The following is a 19,961-nucleotide window of genomic DNA, read 5'->3' on the forward strand; positions in this document are numbered from 1 at the left end:
TTTTACAGCATGGGTGCGTACACCTGAGGTGAGGGCAGAAGCTACGTTTCAGGCCTAAGCGGAAGTGAGGGCCCCTGTATATCTGAGCAGGAGACCCCGCCCCGGCCTCTTTCCGCTCCGAGCGCCGACTGGTTAGGACATAGCCGACCACACAAGTGAGTGATACCGGGAGGCATGGTGTCTGTTGGCGGGTGATCTGCAGTCAGGGCAGCGAGGGATGTGGTCGGAGCGCGTGTGGTGGGCTGAGGCAGGAAAATCCGTCATGTTAACCCTCCTGGAGCTCACGAGCTGTGGCCCCACATGCAGCTCTATGGCGCCTGTACATGTCCAGACTCCCTGTGCAGATCATACATGTGCCTAGCCTGTATGTACACCCCCTTACATGTATGTGCCTAGTCTGTATGTACACCCCCTTCACATGTGTGTGCCTAGCCTGTATGTACACCCCCTTACATGTATGTGCCTAGTCTGTATGTACACCCCCTTCACATGTGTGCCTAGCCTGTATGTACACCCCCTTCACATGTGTGCCTAGCCTGTATGTGCACCCCCTTACATGTGTGCCTAGTCTGTATGTACACCCCTCACATGTATGTGCCTAGCCTGTATGTACACCCCTCACATGTATGTGCCTAGCCTGTATGTACACCCCTCACATGTATGTGCCTAGCCTGTATGTACACCCCTCACATGTGTGCCTAGTCTGTATGTACACCCCTCACATGTGTGTGCCTAGTCTGTATGTACACCCCTCACATGTGTGTGCCTAGCCTGTATGTACACCCCTCACATGTGTGTGCCTAGCCTGTATGTACACCCCTCACATGTATGTGCCTAGCCTGTATGTACACCCCTCACATGTATGTGCCTAGCCTGTATGTACACCCCTCACATGTGTGCCTAGTCTGTATGTACACCCCTCACATGTGTGTGCCTAGTCTGTATGTACACCCCTCACATGTGTGTGCCTAGCCTGTATGTACACCCCTCACATGTGTGTGCCTAGTCTGTATGTACACCCCTCACATGTATGTGCCTAGCCTGTATGTACACCCCCTTCACATGTGTGCCTAGCCTGTATGTACACCCCCTTCACATGTGTGCCTAGCCTGTATGTACACCCCCTTCACATGTGTGCCTAGCCTGTATGTACACCCCCTTCACATGTGTGCCTAGCCTGTATGTACACCCCCTTCACATGTGTGCCTAGCCTGTATGTACACCCCCTCACGTGTGTGTGCCTAGTCTGTATGTGCACCCCCTCACGTGTGTGTGCCTAGTCTGTATGTGCACCCCTCACATGTATGTGCCTAGTCTGTATATACACCCCCTCACATGTATGTGCCTAGTCTGTATATACACCCCTCACATGTATGTGCCTAGCCTGTATGTACACCCCCTTCACATGTGTGCCTAGCCTGTATGTACACCCCCTTCACATGTGTGCCTAGCCTGTATGTACACCCCCTTCACATGTGTGCCTAGCCTGTATGTGCACCCTTCACATGTGTGCCTAGCCTGTATGTACACCCCCTCACATGTATGTGCCTAGTCTGTATATACACCCCCTCACATGTATGTGCCTAGTCTGTATATACACCCCCTTCACATGTGTGCCTAGCCTGTATGTGCACCCCTCACATGTATGTGCCTAGTCTGTATATACACCCCCTCACATGTATGTGCCTAGTCTGTATGTACACCCCCTCACATGTGTGTGCCTAGCCTGTATGTACACCCCTCACATGTATGTGCCTAGCCTGTATGTACACCCCCTTACATGTGTGTGCCTAACCTGTATGTGCACCCCTTTCACATGTATGTGCCTAGTCTGTACTCTCAGGTCCATAAATATTGGGACATGGACACAATTCTAACATTTTTGGCTCTATTCACCACCACAATGGATTTGAGATGAAACAAACAAGATGTGCTTTACCTGCAGACTGTCAGCTGTAATTTGAGGGTATTTACATCCAAATCAGGTGAACGGTGCAGGAATTACAGCAGTTTCCATATGTGCCTCCCACTTGTTAAGGGGCCAAAAGTAATGGGACAATTGTCTTCTCGGCTGTTCCATGGCCAGGTGTGTGTTATTCCCTCGTTATCCCAATTACAATGAGCAGATAAAAGGTCCAGAGTTCATTTCCAGTCTGCTATTTGCATTTGGAATCTGTTACTGTCAACTCTCAAGATGAGATCCAAAGAGCTGTCACCATCAGTGAAGCAACACAACAAACCCATCAGAGAGATAGAAAAAACATTAGGCGTGGCCAAAACAACTGTTTGGAACATTCTTAAAAAGAAGGAACGCACCGGTGAGCTCAGCAACACCAAAAGACCCGGAAGACCACGGAAAACAACTGTGGTGGATGACCGAAGAATTCTTTCCCTGGTGAAGAAAACACCCTTCACAGCAGTTGGCCAGATGAAGAACGCTCTCCAGGAGGTAGGTGTATGTGTGTCAAAGTCAACAATCAGGAGAAGACTTCACCAGAGTGAATACAGAGGGTTCACCACAAGATGTAAACCATTGGTGAGCCTCAAAAACAGGAAGGCCAGATTAGAGTTTGCCAAACGACATCTAAAAAAGCCTTCACAGTTCTGGAACATCTAATGGACAGATGAGACATAGATCAACTTGTACCATAGTGATGGGAAGAGAAGAGTATGGAGAAGGAAAGGAACTGTTCATGATCCTAAGCATACCACCTCATCAGTGAAGCATGGTGGTGGTAGTGTCATGGCGTGGGCATGTATGGCTGCCAATGGAACTGGTTCTCTTGTATTTATTGATGATGTGACTGCTGACAAAAGCAGCAGGATGAATTCTGAAGTGTTTCGGGCAATATTATCTGCTCATATTCAGCCAAATGCTTCAGAACTCATTGGGCGGCGCTTCACAGTGTAGATGGACAATGACCCAAAGCATACTGCAAAAGCAACCAAAGAGTTTTTTAAGGGAAAGAAGTGGAATGTTATGCAATGGCCAAGTCAATGACCGGACCTGAATCCGATTGAGCATGTATTTCACTTGCTGAAGACAAAACTGAAGGGAAAATGCCCCAAGAACAAGCAGGAGCTGAAGACAGTTGCAGCAGAGGCCTGGCAGAGCATCACCAGGGATGAAACCCAGCGTCTGGTGATGTCTATGCGTTCCAGACTTCAGGCTGTAATTGACGGCAAAGGATTTGCAACAAAGTATTAAAAAGTGAAAGTTTGATTTATGATGATTATTCTGTCCCATTACTTTTGGTCCCTTAACAAGTGGGAGGCACATATGGAAACTGCTGTAATTCCTGCACCGTTCACCTGATTTGGATGTAAATCCCCTCAAATTACAGCTGACAGTCTGCAGGTAAAGCACATCTTGTCCGTTTCATGTCAAATCCATTGTGGTGGTGTATAGAGCCAAACATGTTAGAATTGTGTCGATGTCCCAATATTTATGGACCTGACATGTAAGGGTCTTTGGGAAACTCAGTGACCTTTTAAAGGTGATGTCCATAGGAGTGGGTCCTACCTCTGGGACTCGCCCCACCAGGGGAGCAAGCTGCGCAGTCAGTCTTCTATTTTCAGAAGTCCCATAGCATTGAATGGAGAGGACACAGCGCATGCGCTCCATTCACAGCGGGTCCGGCACCTAACAGATATCCACGGGGTAATCTAGTCATATGTCACAATTGTAGAGAGAGCACAAGCCTTTAAATGGCGTTTACCTATAATACCAAATGATCACCTATTCAGCATCTGCTAGGGCCCCACTGACCATGAGAATGGGGGGATGGATTGGCAGTGGAGTGTTAGTGCCTTGCAAAAGTATTCACCCCCCTTGACTTTTTTCGTATTTTGGTGCCTCAAAGCCTGTAATTAACATGGATTGTTTGAGGATTTGCATCGTGTAATTTACAGAACATGCCGACAAGTATGAAGATGATTTTTTTTATTTTATTTTATTGTGAAGCAAACAACAAATAGGACAAAATAACAAAGTCAATGTGCAGAACTATTCACCCCCTAAAGTCAATACTTTGTAGATCCACCTTCTGCAGCAATCACAGCTCCAGGTCGCTTTGGATAAGTCTCTGAGCAGTCGCCACATCTTACCGCTGGGGTTTGTGCCCGTTCCTCCTTGCAGAACGGCTCCGGCTCCTTCAGGTTGGATGTTTGCGCTTGCACCCATTATGCAAAATTACGGAACAGATGTGGACCCAGAAATAGTCGTGTGAATGGACCTTCACATAGGGGGTCTTGGGATCGGTGATCTCCACGGTTGGACTCCCGCAGTCTTTTCATGTCTTTAAAAGGAGGACACTTCTAATGGCGCTACTTGTAGCCCCCCGATCCTCTCCGTGCAGACCGCTCGTATAGCAGCCATCGCTGAGTGCTCAGTTGTTACCCATGAGGGCAGAGCCCTGTCTTGGTGTCTGTGGACTTGGTGGCATCTCCTGTGTGTGACCGCCTATACTTCTCTCATTTACAGAATGGCAGATTGGGAAGCCGCTCCCGTCGGGGCCGAGACCGCTGAAATCAAACTGTTCGGGAAATGGAGTACAGATGACGTCCAGATCAGCGACATCTCCCTGCAGGTAAGTGTCAGCCGGACAGAGCCGCTCAGATTCAAAAGGGGGCGCTGAACGTCCCCCTGTAGTATCTGTGTGCGCTCGTGATTTTAGAGGGTCTGTCCACGATGGTTGTGGTGATTGTGTCTTCTGCATCCATGTTTCATCTCCGGTGTATTCCTTCCAGGATTACATTGCTGTGAAGGAGAAGTACGCCAAGTTCCTGCCCCACAGTGGAGGGCGCTACGCTGCCAAGCGCTTCCGCAAGGCTCAGTGTCCTATTGTGGAGCGTCTCACTAACTCCCTCATGATGCACGGGAGGAACAACGGCAAGAAGCTGATGACCGTCAGGATCGTGAAGCACGCCTTCGAGATCATTCACCTGCTGACCGGAGAGGTGAGGGCTGGCTAACACTGACTCCATGGAGAACGCTTGTATACAGCGTGTACGGCCCCTGATCTTCTGCTTGACCAGTAACTGATCAGAGGAGTCATGGTTTGTGCTTTGTTTTATGGTGGCCTGTATTCTGCTGGTGGCGATATCCCTGCAGCCGCTGAGTTTTTCCCTCTCATGTAGGGAATGTAGTCCCGATATTGGATGTGTGACAAGGTTTCATTACCAATATAATGCTGACATATAACCGTAGGGCATCAGGTCCATCCACCGTAGTGAAGGAGAGCCATCTTTCTTCTATAGGCTCTGTGTGGTTCGTCATGACTAAGCTACAGCTGGTCACATTAAAGGAGATCACTAGGATATGCCACCAGTGTCTGATGGGTTCGGGTCCCAGAGGTGGGACCCGAACCTATCTCTAGAATGGAGCCTGCAAAGTGAGGGTGAGCGGACCACATATGCCCTGCCTCCCTCCATTTATTTATATGGGACTTCCAATAATGGCCGAGCGCTGGATCGGCCATTTCCGTCAGCCCCATAGAAGTGAATGGAGCAGTGGGTATGCATGCGCAGTGCAAGCTCCATTCTAAAGATAGGCGCAGGACCCGCACCTATCAAACACTGGCGGCATTACCTAGCGATGTGTCGCCAACCCCTTTAATGTGACGGCCAAGCACGAGATGCAGCACTGGCTGTTTTCGTCACTCCCATAGAAATGAATGGAGGGCGGCTGCGCGTGCATTGACCGCTGTCCTTCACTTTGCAAGCGCCATTCTAAAGATAGGCGCAGGACCCGCACCCATCAGACATTAGTGGGATAGGCTAGTGATGGGACAACACCTTTTTAGGCCTCTTTCACATGAACCGATTGTGTCCGGATCTCACAGGCAGCCATTCTCATGAGTGGTCAGGCACCTCCCTATCAAACTTGGGGCTCATACACACAAACATTTTTTTTTTTCCCGTGTCTTTTTGCGGCCCGTACGCAGAACCAATGGGGCCACAAAAAAAACGGTAATGACTACGTGTCCGTACGGCTGTTCCGCAAAAACAAAATGTCCCATTGTCTGCATTACTGACGAGGGTAGGACTGTTCGGAGTACACACGAGCTGTATCTGCGGACCGCACAACAGACGGTCGTGTGAATGTGCCCTTGTTCCCTATCCTATGGATGGGAGACAAGTCGTGGTAATGGGTTCTGGCCACACGTGGGGTATTTTGTAGAAAATCCACGTGTATATTCTGCGGCTCGCTGAAGGGGCGATGGTCTGTGAGATATTTTGGAGACCTATCCTGAGGGAAAAATGCAGCATCCCCCGGGTGTGAATGAGGCTGTAATACACGGTGTCCGTGTTGTGCTGCGGACGCTTCAGCCATCTAGATGGGATCTAGGGGACCTCTTTCCATGGGTGAGGTGGGACAGTTGGAAATGTAGTGCCCTGAACACTAATATCCCTACCGCCCCGTCTGTCTCTTCACCAGAACCCTCTGCAGGTGTTGGTGAACGCCATCATCAACAGTGGCCCCCGGGAAGACTCCACCCGTATCGGTAGAGCCGGAACAGTCAGGAGACAGGCCGTGGACGTGTCCCCTCTCCGAAGAGTGAACCAGGTATCCGTCAAGGCTAGTGTTGGCCTACGATTCTTACCCCCCCCCCCCCCTCCATGTGCCAGCCTCTTACCCGCCTCTGCTTCTCCCGCAGGCCATCTGGCTCCTCTGCACCGGTGCTCGTGAAGCCGCTTTCAGGAACATCAAGACGATTGCAGAATGTGTGGCTGATGAGCTCATCAACGCAGCCAAGGTGAGCAGCGCCGCCGCCGCAGTCTGTACGAGTGCACGCCGCCGGGGGCGCTGGCCGATGACTCACTCTTCTTCTTCTCTCCTTGCAGGGCTCCTCTAACTCCTACGCCATCAAGAAGAAAGATGAACTGGAGAGAGTCGCCAAATCCAACCGTTAAGTCGTCGCCATCCTCTGCCCTCATCAAATAAAGAAAATATTTCAGTCACTGTCCGTCTCCTGCACTTGTACATGGTGGGATCACGGGGGCCGCTTTCACCCTGCTGGGGGGGGTCTTACTGTCCCCCCTCCAAAGCAGGACCAATGGAGAAGTCCATACTCCCTGCTCGTGGTCTGGTCCCCATCTGTCATCTGCATGCACGGGGCCAATGACAGGCCTTTGGCTTCAGAGGCGCATGTGGCTCCAGATGGCGACCAAAATGGTCGCCAATGCGACTTAGAATTTACAAATGGCGACAAGACTTTTTAGTCTTGTCGCCATTTGCGACTAGACCCGCTGCCGCAGCTCTGCTCAATACAGCGGCGGCACAGGAGCTGATGTTCTCAGCAGCACAGGAGGAGTCTCTCCCTCCCCCCTGTGCTGCTGCCGCCGCCGCCTCTGCCAATAAGAAGAGGCAGGAGGAGGAGGGGAGGGGCTGTGGCCACTGCGCCACCAATGAAGAAAACTGACCTGTAATACAAATACAGGAGGCGGGTGCCGGAATCAAATAGCCGGCACCCGACCTCTGTGACAGGGAGCTGCGATCAGCTGCAGTTGAGTTAACCCTTCAGGTGCGGTACCTGAGGGGTTAGGGCTCTTTCACACCTGCGTTCTTGTCTTCCGGCATAGAGTTCCGTCGTCGGGGCTCTATGCCGGAAGAATCCTGATCAGGATTATCCTAATGCATTCTGAATGGAGAGAAATCCGTTCAGGATGCATCAGGATGTCTTCAGTTCCGGAACGGAACGTTTTTTGGCCGGAGAAAATACCGCAGCATGCTGCGCTTTTTGCTCCGGCCAAAAATCCGGAACACTTGCCGCAAGGCCGGATCCGGAATTAATGCCCATTGAAAGGCATTGATCCGGATCCGGCCTTAAGCTAAACGTCGTTTCGGCGCATTGCCGGAGCCGACATTTAGCTTTTTCAGAGTGGTTACCATGGCTGCAAGGACACTAAAGTCCTGACAGCCATGGTAAAGTGTAGCGGGGAGCAGCATACTTACCGTCCGTGCGGCTCCCCGGGCGCTCCAGAGTGACGTCAGGGCGCCCCAAGCGCATGGATCATGTGATCACATGGATCACGTCATCCATGCGCATGGGGCGCTCTGACGTCACTCTGGAGCGCCCCGGGAGCCGCACGGACGGTAAGTATACTGCTCCCCGCTCCTACTATGGCAACCAGGACTTTAATAGCGTCCTGGCTGCCATAGTAACACTGAATGCATTTGGAAGACGGTTCCGTCTTCAAATGCTTTCAGTACACTTGCGTTTTTCCGGATCCGGAGTGTAATTCCGGCAAGTGGAGTACACGCCGGATCCGGACAACGCAAGTGTGAAAGAGGCCTTAATTGTAGCTGATCGCAGCCCCCTGTCACAAAGGTCGGGTGACGGCTATGTTTATTATACTGGGGTGATGGGGGGCGCACTGCGCCACCAATGTTTATTATACTGGGGTGATGGGGGGCGCACTGCGCCACCAATGTTTATTATACTGGGGTGATGGGGGGGGCGCACTGCGCCACCAATGTTTATTATACTGGGGTGATGGGGGGGGCGCACTGCGCCACCAATGTTTATTATACTGGGGTGATGGGGGGGCGCACTGCGCCACCAATGTTTATTATATTGGGGGGGGCACACTGCGCCATCAATGTTTATTATATTGGGGGGGGCACACTGCGCCACCAATGTTTATTATACTGGGGTGATGGGGGGCGCACTGCGCCACCAATGTTATACTGGGGTGATGGGGGGCGCACTGCGCCACCAATGTTTATTATATTGACCTTCTACTATGCATTCTGTATTCAGAATGCTATTATTTCCCCTTGTAACCATATTATAAGGGAAAATAATACAGTGAATAGACTTTCATCCTAGGAACCATGCGTGAAAATCACACCGCATCCGCACTTGCTTGCGATTTTCACACAGCCCCATTAACTTCTATGGGGCCTGCGTTGCGTGAAAAACGCACAACATAGAGCTTGCTGCAATTTTCACGCAATGCACAAGTGATGTGTGAAAATCACCGCTCATGTGCACAGCGCCATAGAAATGAATGGGTCCGGATTTAGTGCGGGTGCATTCCGGTATTCTGAATGCCAGATCTGGCACTAATACATTCCTATGGGGAAAAATGCTGGATCCGGCATTCAGGCAAATCTTCAGTTTTTTCCGCCGGAGATAAAAGCGTAGCATGCTGCGGTTTTATCTTTTGCCTGATCAGTCAAAATGACTGAACTGAAGACATCCTGATGCATCCTGAACGGATTACTCTCCATTCAGAATGCATGGGGATATGCCTGATCAGTTATTTTCTGGTATAGAGCCCCTGTGATGGAACTCTATGCCGGAAAAGAAAAACGCAAGTGTGAAAGTACCCTAAAATATTAAGTTTAAATCCCCCCTTTCCCAATTTTACATATAAAATATATAAACAATAAATAAATAAACATATTACCTAGCGCTGTCCAAACTATTAAATTATTCAAAAATATCTCCTATGCGGTGAGCATTCGCCATTTTTTAGTCAACTTGTCACCCCAAAAAATAGGATAGGACTATTATGGGCCGAATGTTTCATAAAATGCGAAATGCACGCGGCTTTTTTTTGTTGTTGTTTTTTTTGCGCGGTATTGAGTATCGCAATACTTTTTTATGGTGACGAAAGCGAATCAAAATTTTGGTTTCAAAACATCCCTACGCCGATCTGATCGGCGTAGCGTTGTCACGATACCAAAATTTTGATTCAGTTTCGATTTGGCGCCTAAATTTTTCAGTTCAGGAGCCAATGGCTACTAGGTATTTTTTTTTTAGGCTTCCATAGGTCCTGCTTTGGGGCAAAAACAGACAAAAAAAAGCTGAACTTGTCTCGCTTCAGCAAGTGGCATTTATGGTAGATGCAGTTACTAATGTATTGTGATTGTCCATATTGCCTCCTTCGCTGGTTGGATTCCTCTTTCCTTCACATCATATACTACTCATTTCCATGGTTACGACCCCTGCTGCACGTGCCAATGCCTGCACGCTCCCGACTACCAGAGAGGCCAAAGCTTTTTCCTATAGCGTGCAGGCACGACCACCGCTGCTGGATTGCAGGGTGGTTGTAACTATGGAAACGTGATGGAAAAATGAATCCAGCCAGCAAAGGGGGCAATATGGACAATCACAATACTATATCTCCTGTGTCTACATCATGAAGTCCCACCGCCCTGTTCACACATGGTAAATATGCTGCAGATTTTTATTTTAAAAACAAGTTGTGACACAATCTATATGTATCTCAGCGTACGGGCCATGCTTCACCCTGCGCCATACAAAGGGGTAGGTCCGCGTGGGCGGGATAATTGAGATGCGGGTATTTTAGTGTCCGGATTATGGCTGCGAATCCCAACCGCAGGTTTAATGACCTGAGTTTAGAGCGTGGTGTCCGTGCGGGTGTTGTGCCCTGGGGTACGTCCTGAGAGGAATCGCAATTCCACCGTCCTTGCTCCGGCACGATCCCAGTGACAGTGGTGCCGCCATGTACGATGGAGAGGTGGGTAGTGCCCCCACTGCCAGCTCACACAGGTCTGCTATGGAAAAGCCCCCCCCCCCCCACCCACACAGACAGGAGTCCTGTCATTGACTGAGAATGACACGTGGATGGAACCTCCTGAGCAGCCGCTCACTGTACATGATGAGCGCATGCGCTGGATCCGATTGTTCTGAGATTCAGCTGCTGCGTACAGCTGTATAGATACAGGATTGGATACACGGCCCAGCAGACAGTATCACACAGGATAGGATTAGATGCTCAGCAGACAGTATCACACAGGATAGGATTAGATACACGGCCCAGCAGACAGTATCACACAGGATAGGATTAGATACACAGCTCAGCAGACTGTATCACACAGGATTAGATACACGGCCCAGCAGACAGTATCACACAGGATAGGATTAGATACACAGCTCAGCAGACAGTATCACACAGGATAGGATTAGATACACAGCTCAGCAGACAGTATCACACATGATAGGATTAGATACATAGCTCAGCAGACAGTATCACACAGGATAGGATTAGATACAGGAGCTCAGCAGACAGTATCACACAGGATAGGATTAGATACACAGCTCAGCAGACAGTATCACACAGGATAGGATTAGATACACCGCTCAGCAGTCAGTATCACACAGGACAGGATTAGATACACAGCAGACAGTATCACAGGATAGGATTAGATACACAGCTCAGCAGACAGTATCACACAGGACAGGATTAGATACACGGCTCAGCAGACAGTATCACACAGGATAGGATTAGATACACAGCAGACAGTATCACACAGGATAGGATTAGATACACAGCTCAGCAGACAGTATCACACAGGACAGGATTAGATACACGGCTCAGCAGACAGTATCACACAGGATAGGATTAGATACACAGCAGACAGTATCACACAGGATAGGACTAGATACACAGCTCAGCAGACAGTATCACACAGGACAGGATTAGATACACAGCAGACAGTATCACACAGGATAGGACTAGATACACAGCTCAGCAGACTGTATCACACAGGATTGGATACACGGCCCAGCAGACAGTATCACACAGGATAGGATTAGATACACAGCTCAGCAGATAGTATCACACAGGACAGGATTAGATACACGGCCCAGCAGACAGTATCACACAGGATAGGATTAGATACACAGCTCAGCAGACTGTATCACACAGGATTAGATACACAGCCCAGCAGACAGTATCACACAGGATAGGATTAGATACACAGCTCAGCAGACAGTATCACACAGGATAGGATTAGATACACAGCTCAGCAGACAGTATCACATAGGATTAGATACACAGCAGACAGTATCACACAGGATAGGATTAGATACACAGCCCAGCAGACAGTATCACACAGGATAGGATTAGATACACAGCTCAGCAGACTGTATCACACAGGATTAGATACACAGCAGACAGTATCACACAGGATAGGATTAGATACACGGCCCAGCAGACAGTATCGCACAGGATAGGATTAGATACACAGCTCAGCAGACAGTATCACATAGGATAGGATTAGATACACGGCCCAGCAGACAGTATCACACAGGATAGGATTAGATACACAGCTCAGCAGACTGTATCACACAGGATAGGATTAGATACACGGCCCAGCAGACAGTATCACACAGGATAGGATTAGATACACAGCTCAGCAGACTGTATCACACAGGATTAGATACACAGCAGACAGTATCACACAGGATAGGATTAGATACACGGCCCAGCAGACAGTATCACACAGGATAGGATTAGATACACAGCTCAGCAGACAGTATCACACAGGATAGGATTAGATACACAGCTCAGCAGACAGTATCACACAGGATAGGATTAGATACACAGCTCAGCAGACAGTATCACACATGATAGGATTAGATACATAGCTCAGCAGACAGTATCACACAGGATAGGATTAGATACAGGAGCTCAGCAGACAGTATCACACAGGATAGGATTAGATACAGGAGCTCAGCAGACAGTATCGCACAGGATAGGATTAGATACACAGCTCAGCAGACAGTATCACACAGGATAGGATTAGATACACCGCTCAGCAGTCAGTATCACACAGGACAGGATTAGATACACAGCAGACAGTATCACAGGATAGGATTAGATACACAGCTCAGCAGACAGTATCACACAGGACAGGATTAGATACACGGCTCAGCAGACAGTATCACACAGGATAGGATTAGATACACAGCAGACAGTATCACACAGGATAGGACTAGATACACAGCTCAGCAGACAGTATCACACAGGACAGGATTAGATACACAGCAGACAGTATCACACAGGATAGGACTAGATACACAGCTCAGCAGACTGTATCACACAGGATTGGATACACGGCCCAGCAGACAGTATCACACAGGATAGGATTAGATACACAGCTCAGCAGATAGTATCACACAGGACAGGATTAGATACACGGCCCAGCAGACAGTATCACACAGGATAGGATTAGATACACAGCTCAGCAGACTGTATCACACAGGATTAGATACACAGCCCAGCAGACAGTATCACACAGGATAGGATTAGATACACAGCTCAGCAGACAGTATCGCACAGGATAGGATTAGATACACAGCTCAGCAGACAGTATCACACAGGATAGGATTAGATACACAGCTCAGCAGGCAGTATCACACAGGATAGGATTAGATACACAGCTCAGCAGACAGTATCACACAGGATAGGATTAGATACACAGCTCAGCAGACAGTATCACACAGGATAGGATTAGATACACAGCTCAGCAGACAGTATCACATAGGATTAGATACACAGCAGACAGTATCACACAGGATAGGATTAGATACACAGCCCAGCAGACAGTATCACACAGGATAGGATTAGATACACAGCTCAGCAGACTGTATCACACAGGATTAGATACACAGCAGACAGTATCACACAGGATAGGATTAGATACACGGCCCAGCAGACAGTATCACACAGGATAGGATTAGATACACAGCTCAGCAGACAGTATCACACAGGATAGGATTAGATACACGGCTCAGCAGACAGTATCACACAGGATAGGATTAGATACACAGCTCAGCAGACAGTATCACACAGGATAGGATTAGAAACACGGCTCAGCAGACTGTATCACACAGGATTAGATACACAGCAGACAGTATCACACAGGATAGGATTAGATACACGGCTCAGCAGACTGTATCACACAGGATAGGATTAGATACACAGCTCAGCAGACTGTATCACACAGGATTAGATACACAGCAGACAGTATCACACAGGATAGGATTAGATACACGGCTCAGCAGACTGTATCACACAGGATAGGATTAGATACACAGCTCAGCAGGCAGTATCACACAGGATAGGATTAGATACACGGCCCAGCAGACAGTATCACACAGGACAGGATTAGATACACGGCCCAGCAGACAGTATCACACAGGACAGGATTAGATACACGGCTCAGCAGACTGTATCACACAGGACAGGATTAGATACGCGGCTCAGCAGACAGTATCACACAGGATAGGATTAGATACACAGCTCAGCAGACAGTATCACACAGGATAGGATTAGATACACGGCTCAGCAGACAGTATCGCACAGGATAGGATTAGATACACGGCCCAGCAGACAGTATCACACAGGACAGGATTAGATACACGGCCCAGCAGACAGTATCACACAGGACAGGATTAGATACACGGCTCAGCAGACTGTATCACACAGGACAGGATTAGATACGCGGCTCAGCAGACAGTATCACACAGGATAGGATTAGATACACAGCTCAGCAGACAGTATCACACAGGATAGGATTAGATACACAGCTCAGCAGACTGTATCACACAGGATTAGATACACAGCAGACAGTATCACACAGGACAGGATTAGATACACAGCCCAGCAGACCGTATCACACAGGATAGGATTAGATACACAGCCCAGCAGACCGTATCACACAGGATAGGATTAGATACACGGCCCAGCAGACAGTATCACACAGGATAGGATTAGATACACGGCTCAGCAGACTGTATCACACAGGATAGGATTAGATACACAGCCCAGCAGACTGTATCACACAGGATAGGATTAGATACACAGCTCAGCAGGCAGTATCACACAGGATAGGATTAGATACACGGCCCAGCAGACAGTATCACACAGGACAGGATTAGATACACGGCCCAGCAGACAGTATCACACAGGACAGGATTAGATACACGGCCCAGCAGACAGTATCACACAGGACAGGATTAGATACACGGCTCAGCAGACTGTATCACACAGGACAGGATTAGATACACGGCCCAGCAGACAGTATCACATAGGATTAGATACACAGCTCAGCAAACAGTATCGCACAGGATAGGATTAGATACACAGCTCAGCAGACAGTATCACATAGGATAGGATTAGATACACGGCCCAGCAGACAGTATCACACAGGATAGGATTAGATACACAGCTCAGCAGACTGTATCACACAGGATAGGATTAGATACACGGCCCAGCAGACAGTATCACACAGGATAGGATTAGATACACAGCTCAGCAGACTGTATCACACAGGATTAGATACACAGCAGACAGTATCACACAGGATAGGATTAGATACACGGCCCAGCAGACAGTATCACACAGGATAGGATTAGATACACAGCTCAGCAGACTGTATCACACAGGATTAGATACACAGCAGACAGTATCACACAGGATAGGATTAGATACACGGCCCAGCAGACAGTATCACACAGGACAGGATTAGATACACAGCAGACAGTATCACACAGGATAGGATTAGATACCCAGCTCAGCAGACAGTATCACACAGGATAGGATTAGATACACAGCTCAGCAGACAGTATCACACAGGATAGGATTAGATACACAGTTCAGCAGACAGTATCACACAGGATAGGATTAGATACACAGCTCAGCAGACAGTATCACACAGGATAGGATTAGATACACAGCTCAGCAGACAGTATCACACAGGATAGGATTAGATACACAGCTCAGCAGACAGTATCACACAGGGTAGGATTAGATACACGGCCCAGCAGACAGTATCACACAGGATAGGATTAGATACACAGCTCAGCAGACTGTATCACACAGGATTAGATACACAGCAGACAGTATCACACAGGATAGGATTAGATACACGGCCCAGCAGACAGTATCACACAGGATAGGATTAGATACACAGCTCAGCAGACAGTATCACACAGGATAGGATTAGATACCCAGCTCAGCAGACAGTATCACACAGGATAGGATTAGATACATAGTTCAGCAGACAGTATCACACAGGATAGGATTAGATACACAGCTCAGCAGACAGTATCACACAGGGTAGGATTAGATACACAGCTCAGCAGGCAGTATCACACAGGACAGGATTAGATACACAGCTCAGCAGGCAGTATCACACAGGATTAGATACACAGCTCAGCAGACAGTATCACACAGGGTAGGATTAGATACACAGCTTAGCAGGCAGTATCACACAGGATAGGATTAGATACACAGCTCAGCAGACAGTATCACACAGGATAGGATTAGATACACAGCTCAGCAGACTATCACACAGGACAGGATTAGATACACAGCAGACAGTATCACACAGGATAGGATTAGATACACAGCTCAGCAGACAGTATCACACAGGATAGGATTAGATACACAGCTCAGCAGACAGTATCACACAGGATAGGATTAGATACACAGCTCAGCAGACAGTATCACACAGGATAGGATTAGATACACATCTCAGCACACTGTATCACACAGGATAGGATTAGATACACGGCTCAGCAGACAGTATCACACAGGACAGGATTAGATACACAGCAGACAGTATCACACAGGATAGGATTAGATACACAGCTCAGCAGACTGTATCACACAGGACAGGATTAGATACACGGCTCAGCAGACAGTATCGCACAGGATAGGATTAGATACACAGCTCAGCAGACAGTATCACACAGGACAGGATTAGATACACAGCAGACAGTATCACACAGGATAGGATTAGATACACAGCTCAGCAGACAGTATCACACAGGATAGGATTAGATACACATCTCAGCACACTGTATCACACAGGATAGGATTAGATACACAGCTCAGCAGACAGTATCACACAGGACAGGATTAGATACACAGCAGACAGTATCACACAGGATAGGATTAGATACACAGCTCAGCAGACTGTATCACACAGGACAGGATTAGATACACAGCTCAGCAGACAGTATCACACAGGATAGGATTAGATACACAGCTCAGCAGACAGTATCACACAGGATAGGATTAGATACACATCTCAGCACACTGTATCACACAGGATAGGATTAGATACACGGCTCAGCAGACAGTATCACACAGGACAGGATTAGATACACAGCAGACAGTATCACACAGGATAGGATTAGATACACAGCTCAGCAGACTGTATCACACAGGACAGGATTAGATACACGGCTCAGCAGACAGTATCGCACAGGATAGGATTAGATACACAGCTCAGCAGACAGTATCACACAGGACAGGATTAGATACACAGCAGACAGTATCACACAGGATAGGATTAGATACACAGCTCAGCAGACAGTATCACACAGGATAGGATTAGATACACAGCTCAGCAGACAGTATCACACAGGATAGGATTAGATACACATCTCAGCACACTGTATCACACAGGATAGGATTAGATACACGGCTCAGCAGACAGTATCACACAGGACAGGATTAGATACACAGCAGACAGTATCACACAGGATAGGATTAGATACACAGCTCAGCAGACTGTATCACACAGGACAGGATTAGATACACGGCTCAGCAGACAGTATCGCACAGGATAGGATTAGATACACAGCTCAGCAGACAGTATCACACAGGACAGGATTAGATACACAGCAGACAGTATCACACAGGATAGGATTAGATACACAGCTCAGCAGACAGTATCACACAGGATAGGATTAGATACACATCTCAGCACACTGTATCACACAGGATAGGATTAGATACACAGCTCAGCAGACAGTATCACACAGGACAGGATTAGATACACAGCAGACAGTATCACACAGGATAGGATTAGATACACAGCTCAGCAGACTGTATCACACAGGACAGGATTAGATACACAGCTCAGCAGACAGTATCACACAGGATAGGATTAGATACACAGCTCAGCAGACAGTATCACACAGGATAGGATTAGATACACATCTCAGCACACTGTATCACACAGGATAGGATTAGATACACGGCTCAGCAGACAGTATCACACAGGACAGGATTAGATACACAGCAGACAGTATCACACAGGATAGGATTAGATACACAGCTCAGCAGACTGTATCACACAGGACAGGATTAGATACACGGCTCAGCAGACAGTATCACACAGGATAGGATTAGATACACAGCTCAGCAGACAGTATCACACAGGACAGGATTAGATACACAGCAGACAGTATCACACAGGATAGGATTAGATACACAGCTCAGCAGACAGTATCACACAGGATAGGATTAGATACACATCTCAGCACACTGTATCACACAGGATAGGATTAGATACACAGCTCAGCAGACAGTATCACACAGGACAGGATTAGATACACAGCAGACAGTATCACACAGGATAGGATTAGATACACAGCTCAGCAGACTGTATCACACAGGACAGGATTAGATACACAGCTCAGCAGACAGTATCACACAGGATAGGTTCGGGCACAATGCTTATGTACAGCTTTAGTATCCGGTAGGCATTCTGGGACTTGTGGTTCCACCACAGACAGGTCAGGGTCTGCACAGGATTACAGTAATGGCTGCTTCCTTCCAGCCCAGGCCTCTGCCTCATTGAAGTGAATGACCCCGGCTGCACTACCACACACATCCTGTGCACGGCCGCGGCGCTGTTCCTGGGAAGATGAAACCATTGCTGTACTCAGGTGGCGGCTGCTAGGAACTAGAAAACCTGGCGAGCGGTTTCCATGGTAACAGGGAGGCCATGCTGCGTTTCCATAGCACTGCCCCTTCCCGCCCTGCTCAGTATTCTCCCGTACGGACGCCGTCGCTCAGCCCGCCCCGCCATCTTGTCGTACGGAAGGACCCCTGATTCAGCTTCCGCTTCCGGGTCACCGGGCGCCGCCTAGACCCCAGGCAACCGGACCAACAAGCACAACAAGGCTGCGCTGGGGGGTCTTTGTGACGTCATTGACAGCTCAGTGACGTCACAGCGGGTGGTCTATCCCAGGATGGCCTAAGAGGAAGGCGCAGGTGGGTGTATTGTCCGTGTCATGTGTCATGTGACTGGTGGAGGGTGAGCGGGGACCCGTCGGCAGGGGCCCCTAGTGTGCTCCCTGGGGCTCGGCCTGCCAGTGCTGGGCCCTGTCCGGGGACATGGCTGCAGGGAGGAACTACAAGTCCCAGCAACCCAGCTGTAGTACTACAGTGCAGGCCCAGAACAGAGGAGCGCCTGTGATACTGTCATCAGGGGGACTAGATGTAACAGGAGGAGCTCAGGAGCCGCACCCACAAATACTGGCCACTCCCCACTACATCCAGAGCGCCCCCCGTATACGGCGCCTGCCGGAGAGCGCCCCCCCCCCCCCCCCCCCGTATACGGCACCTGCCGGAGAGCGCCCCCCGTATACGGTGCCTGCCGGAGAGCGCCCCCCCCCCGTATACGGTGCCTGCCGGAGAGCGCCCCCCCCCCGTATACGGCGCCTGCCGGAGAGCGCCCCCTGTATACGGCACCTGCCGGGGAGCGCCCCTCTTATACGGCGCCCCCTGTATACAGCGCCTGCCGGAGAGCGCATTCCCGTATACGGTGCCTTCCGGGGAGCGCCCCTCTTATACGGCGCCTTCCGGCGAGCGCTTCCGGGGGAGCGCCCCCCCGTGTACGGCGCATTCCGGGGGAGCGCCCCCCCCCCCCGTGTACGGCGCCTTCCGGGGGAGCGCCCCCCCCCCCCCTGTACGGCGCCTTCCGGGGGGGCGCCCCCCCCCCCCCGTGTACGGCGCCTTCCGGGGGGGCCCCCCCCCCCCCCGTGTACGGCGCCTTCCGGGGGAGCGCCCCCCCCCCGTGTACGGCGCCTGCCGGGGGAGCGCGCCTCCGTTTACAACGAGCCCGGGAGTGCGCCCTGTTTGTACAGAGACCGTCGGAGAGCACCCCCCCCCCTTTGTACAGAGACCGTCGGAGAGCACCCCCCCCTTTGTACAGAGACCGTCGGAGAGCACCCCCCTCTTTGTACAGAGACCGTCGGAGAGCACCCCCCCTTTGTACAGAGACCGTCGGAGAGCACCCCCCCCCTTTGTACAGAGACCGTCGGAGAGCACCCCCCCCTTTGTACAGAGCGTGCCCCCGTATACAGAGAGCGCTATATCCCTGTATACGGTGCCATTAC

General features: G+C 49.6%; 2 protein-coding genes and 1 long non-coding RNA gene across 3 annotated transcripts in view; 2 read left to right on the forward strand and 1 right to left on the reverse strand.

Annotated features, from left to right (window-relative positions):
* LOC120977632 (40S ribosomal protein S5) lies at positions 1–6,943 on the forward strand. The gene is made up of 6 exons (XM_040405648.1): positions 1–155; positions 4,484–4,589; positions 4,750–4,959; positions 6,440–6,568; positions 6,660–6,758; positions 6,847–6,943. The coding sequence occupies exons 2-6, from the start codon at positions 4,485–4,487 to the stop codon at positions 6,913–6,915; spliced, it is 612 nt and encodes a 203-aa protein (XP_040261582.1). The 5' UTR covers positions 1–155; position 4,484; the 3' UTR covers positions 6,916–6,943.
* LOC120977634 overlaps positions 4,973–19,961 on the reverse strand; it is a 17,898-nt gene continuing 2,909 nt past the window's right edge. Inside the window, exons 2-3 of the long non-coding RNA XR_005773937.1 lie at positions 19,387–19,391; positions 4,973–6,396 (exon numbers count right to left, since the gene is read on the reverse strand). This is a non-coding gene — a long non-coding RNA (uncharacterized LOC120977634). The remainder of the gene's footprint in view (positions 6,397–19,386; positions 19,392–19,961) is intronic.
* SH3BP5L (SH3 binding domain protein 5 like) overlaps positions 18,663–19,961 on the forward strand; it is a 12,485-nt gene continuing 11,186 nt past the window's right edge. Inside the window, exon 1 of the mRNA XM_040405647.1 lies at positions 18,663–18,834. The gene's annotated coding sequence lies outside the window, so the exon portion shown is untranslated. The remainder of the gene's footprint in view (positions 18,835–19,961) is intronic.

The sequence above is a fragment of the Bufo bufo genome, chromosome 8 (genome assembly GCF_905171765.1).
Source record: "Bufo bufo chromosome 8, aBufBuf1.1, whole genome shotgun sequence".
In the NCBI taxonomy this organism is placed as follows: Eukaryota; Metazoa; Chordata; class Amphibia; order Anura; family Bufonidae; genus Bufo; species Bufo bufo.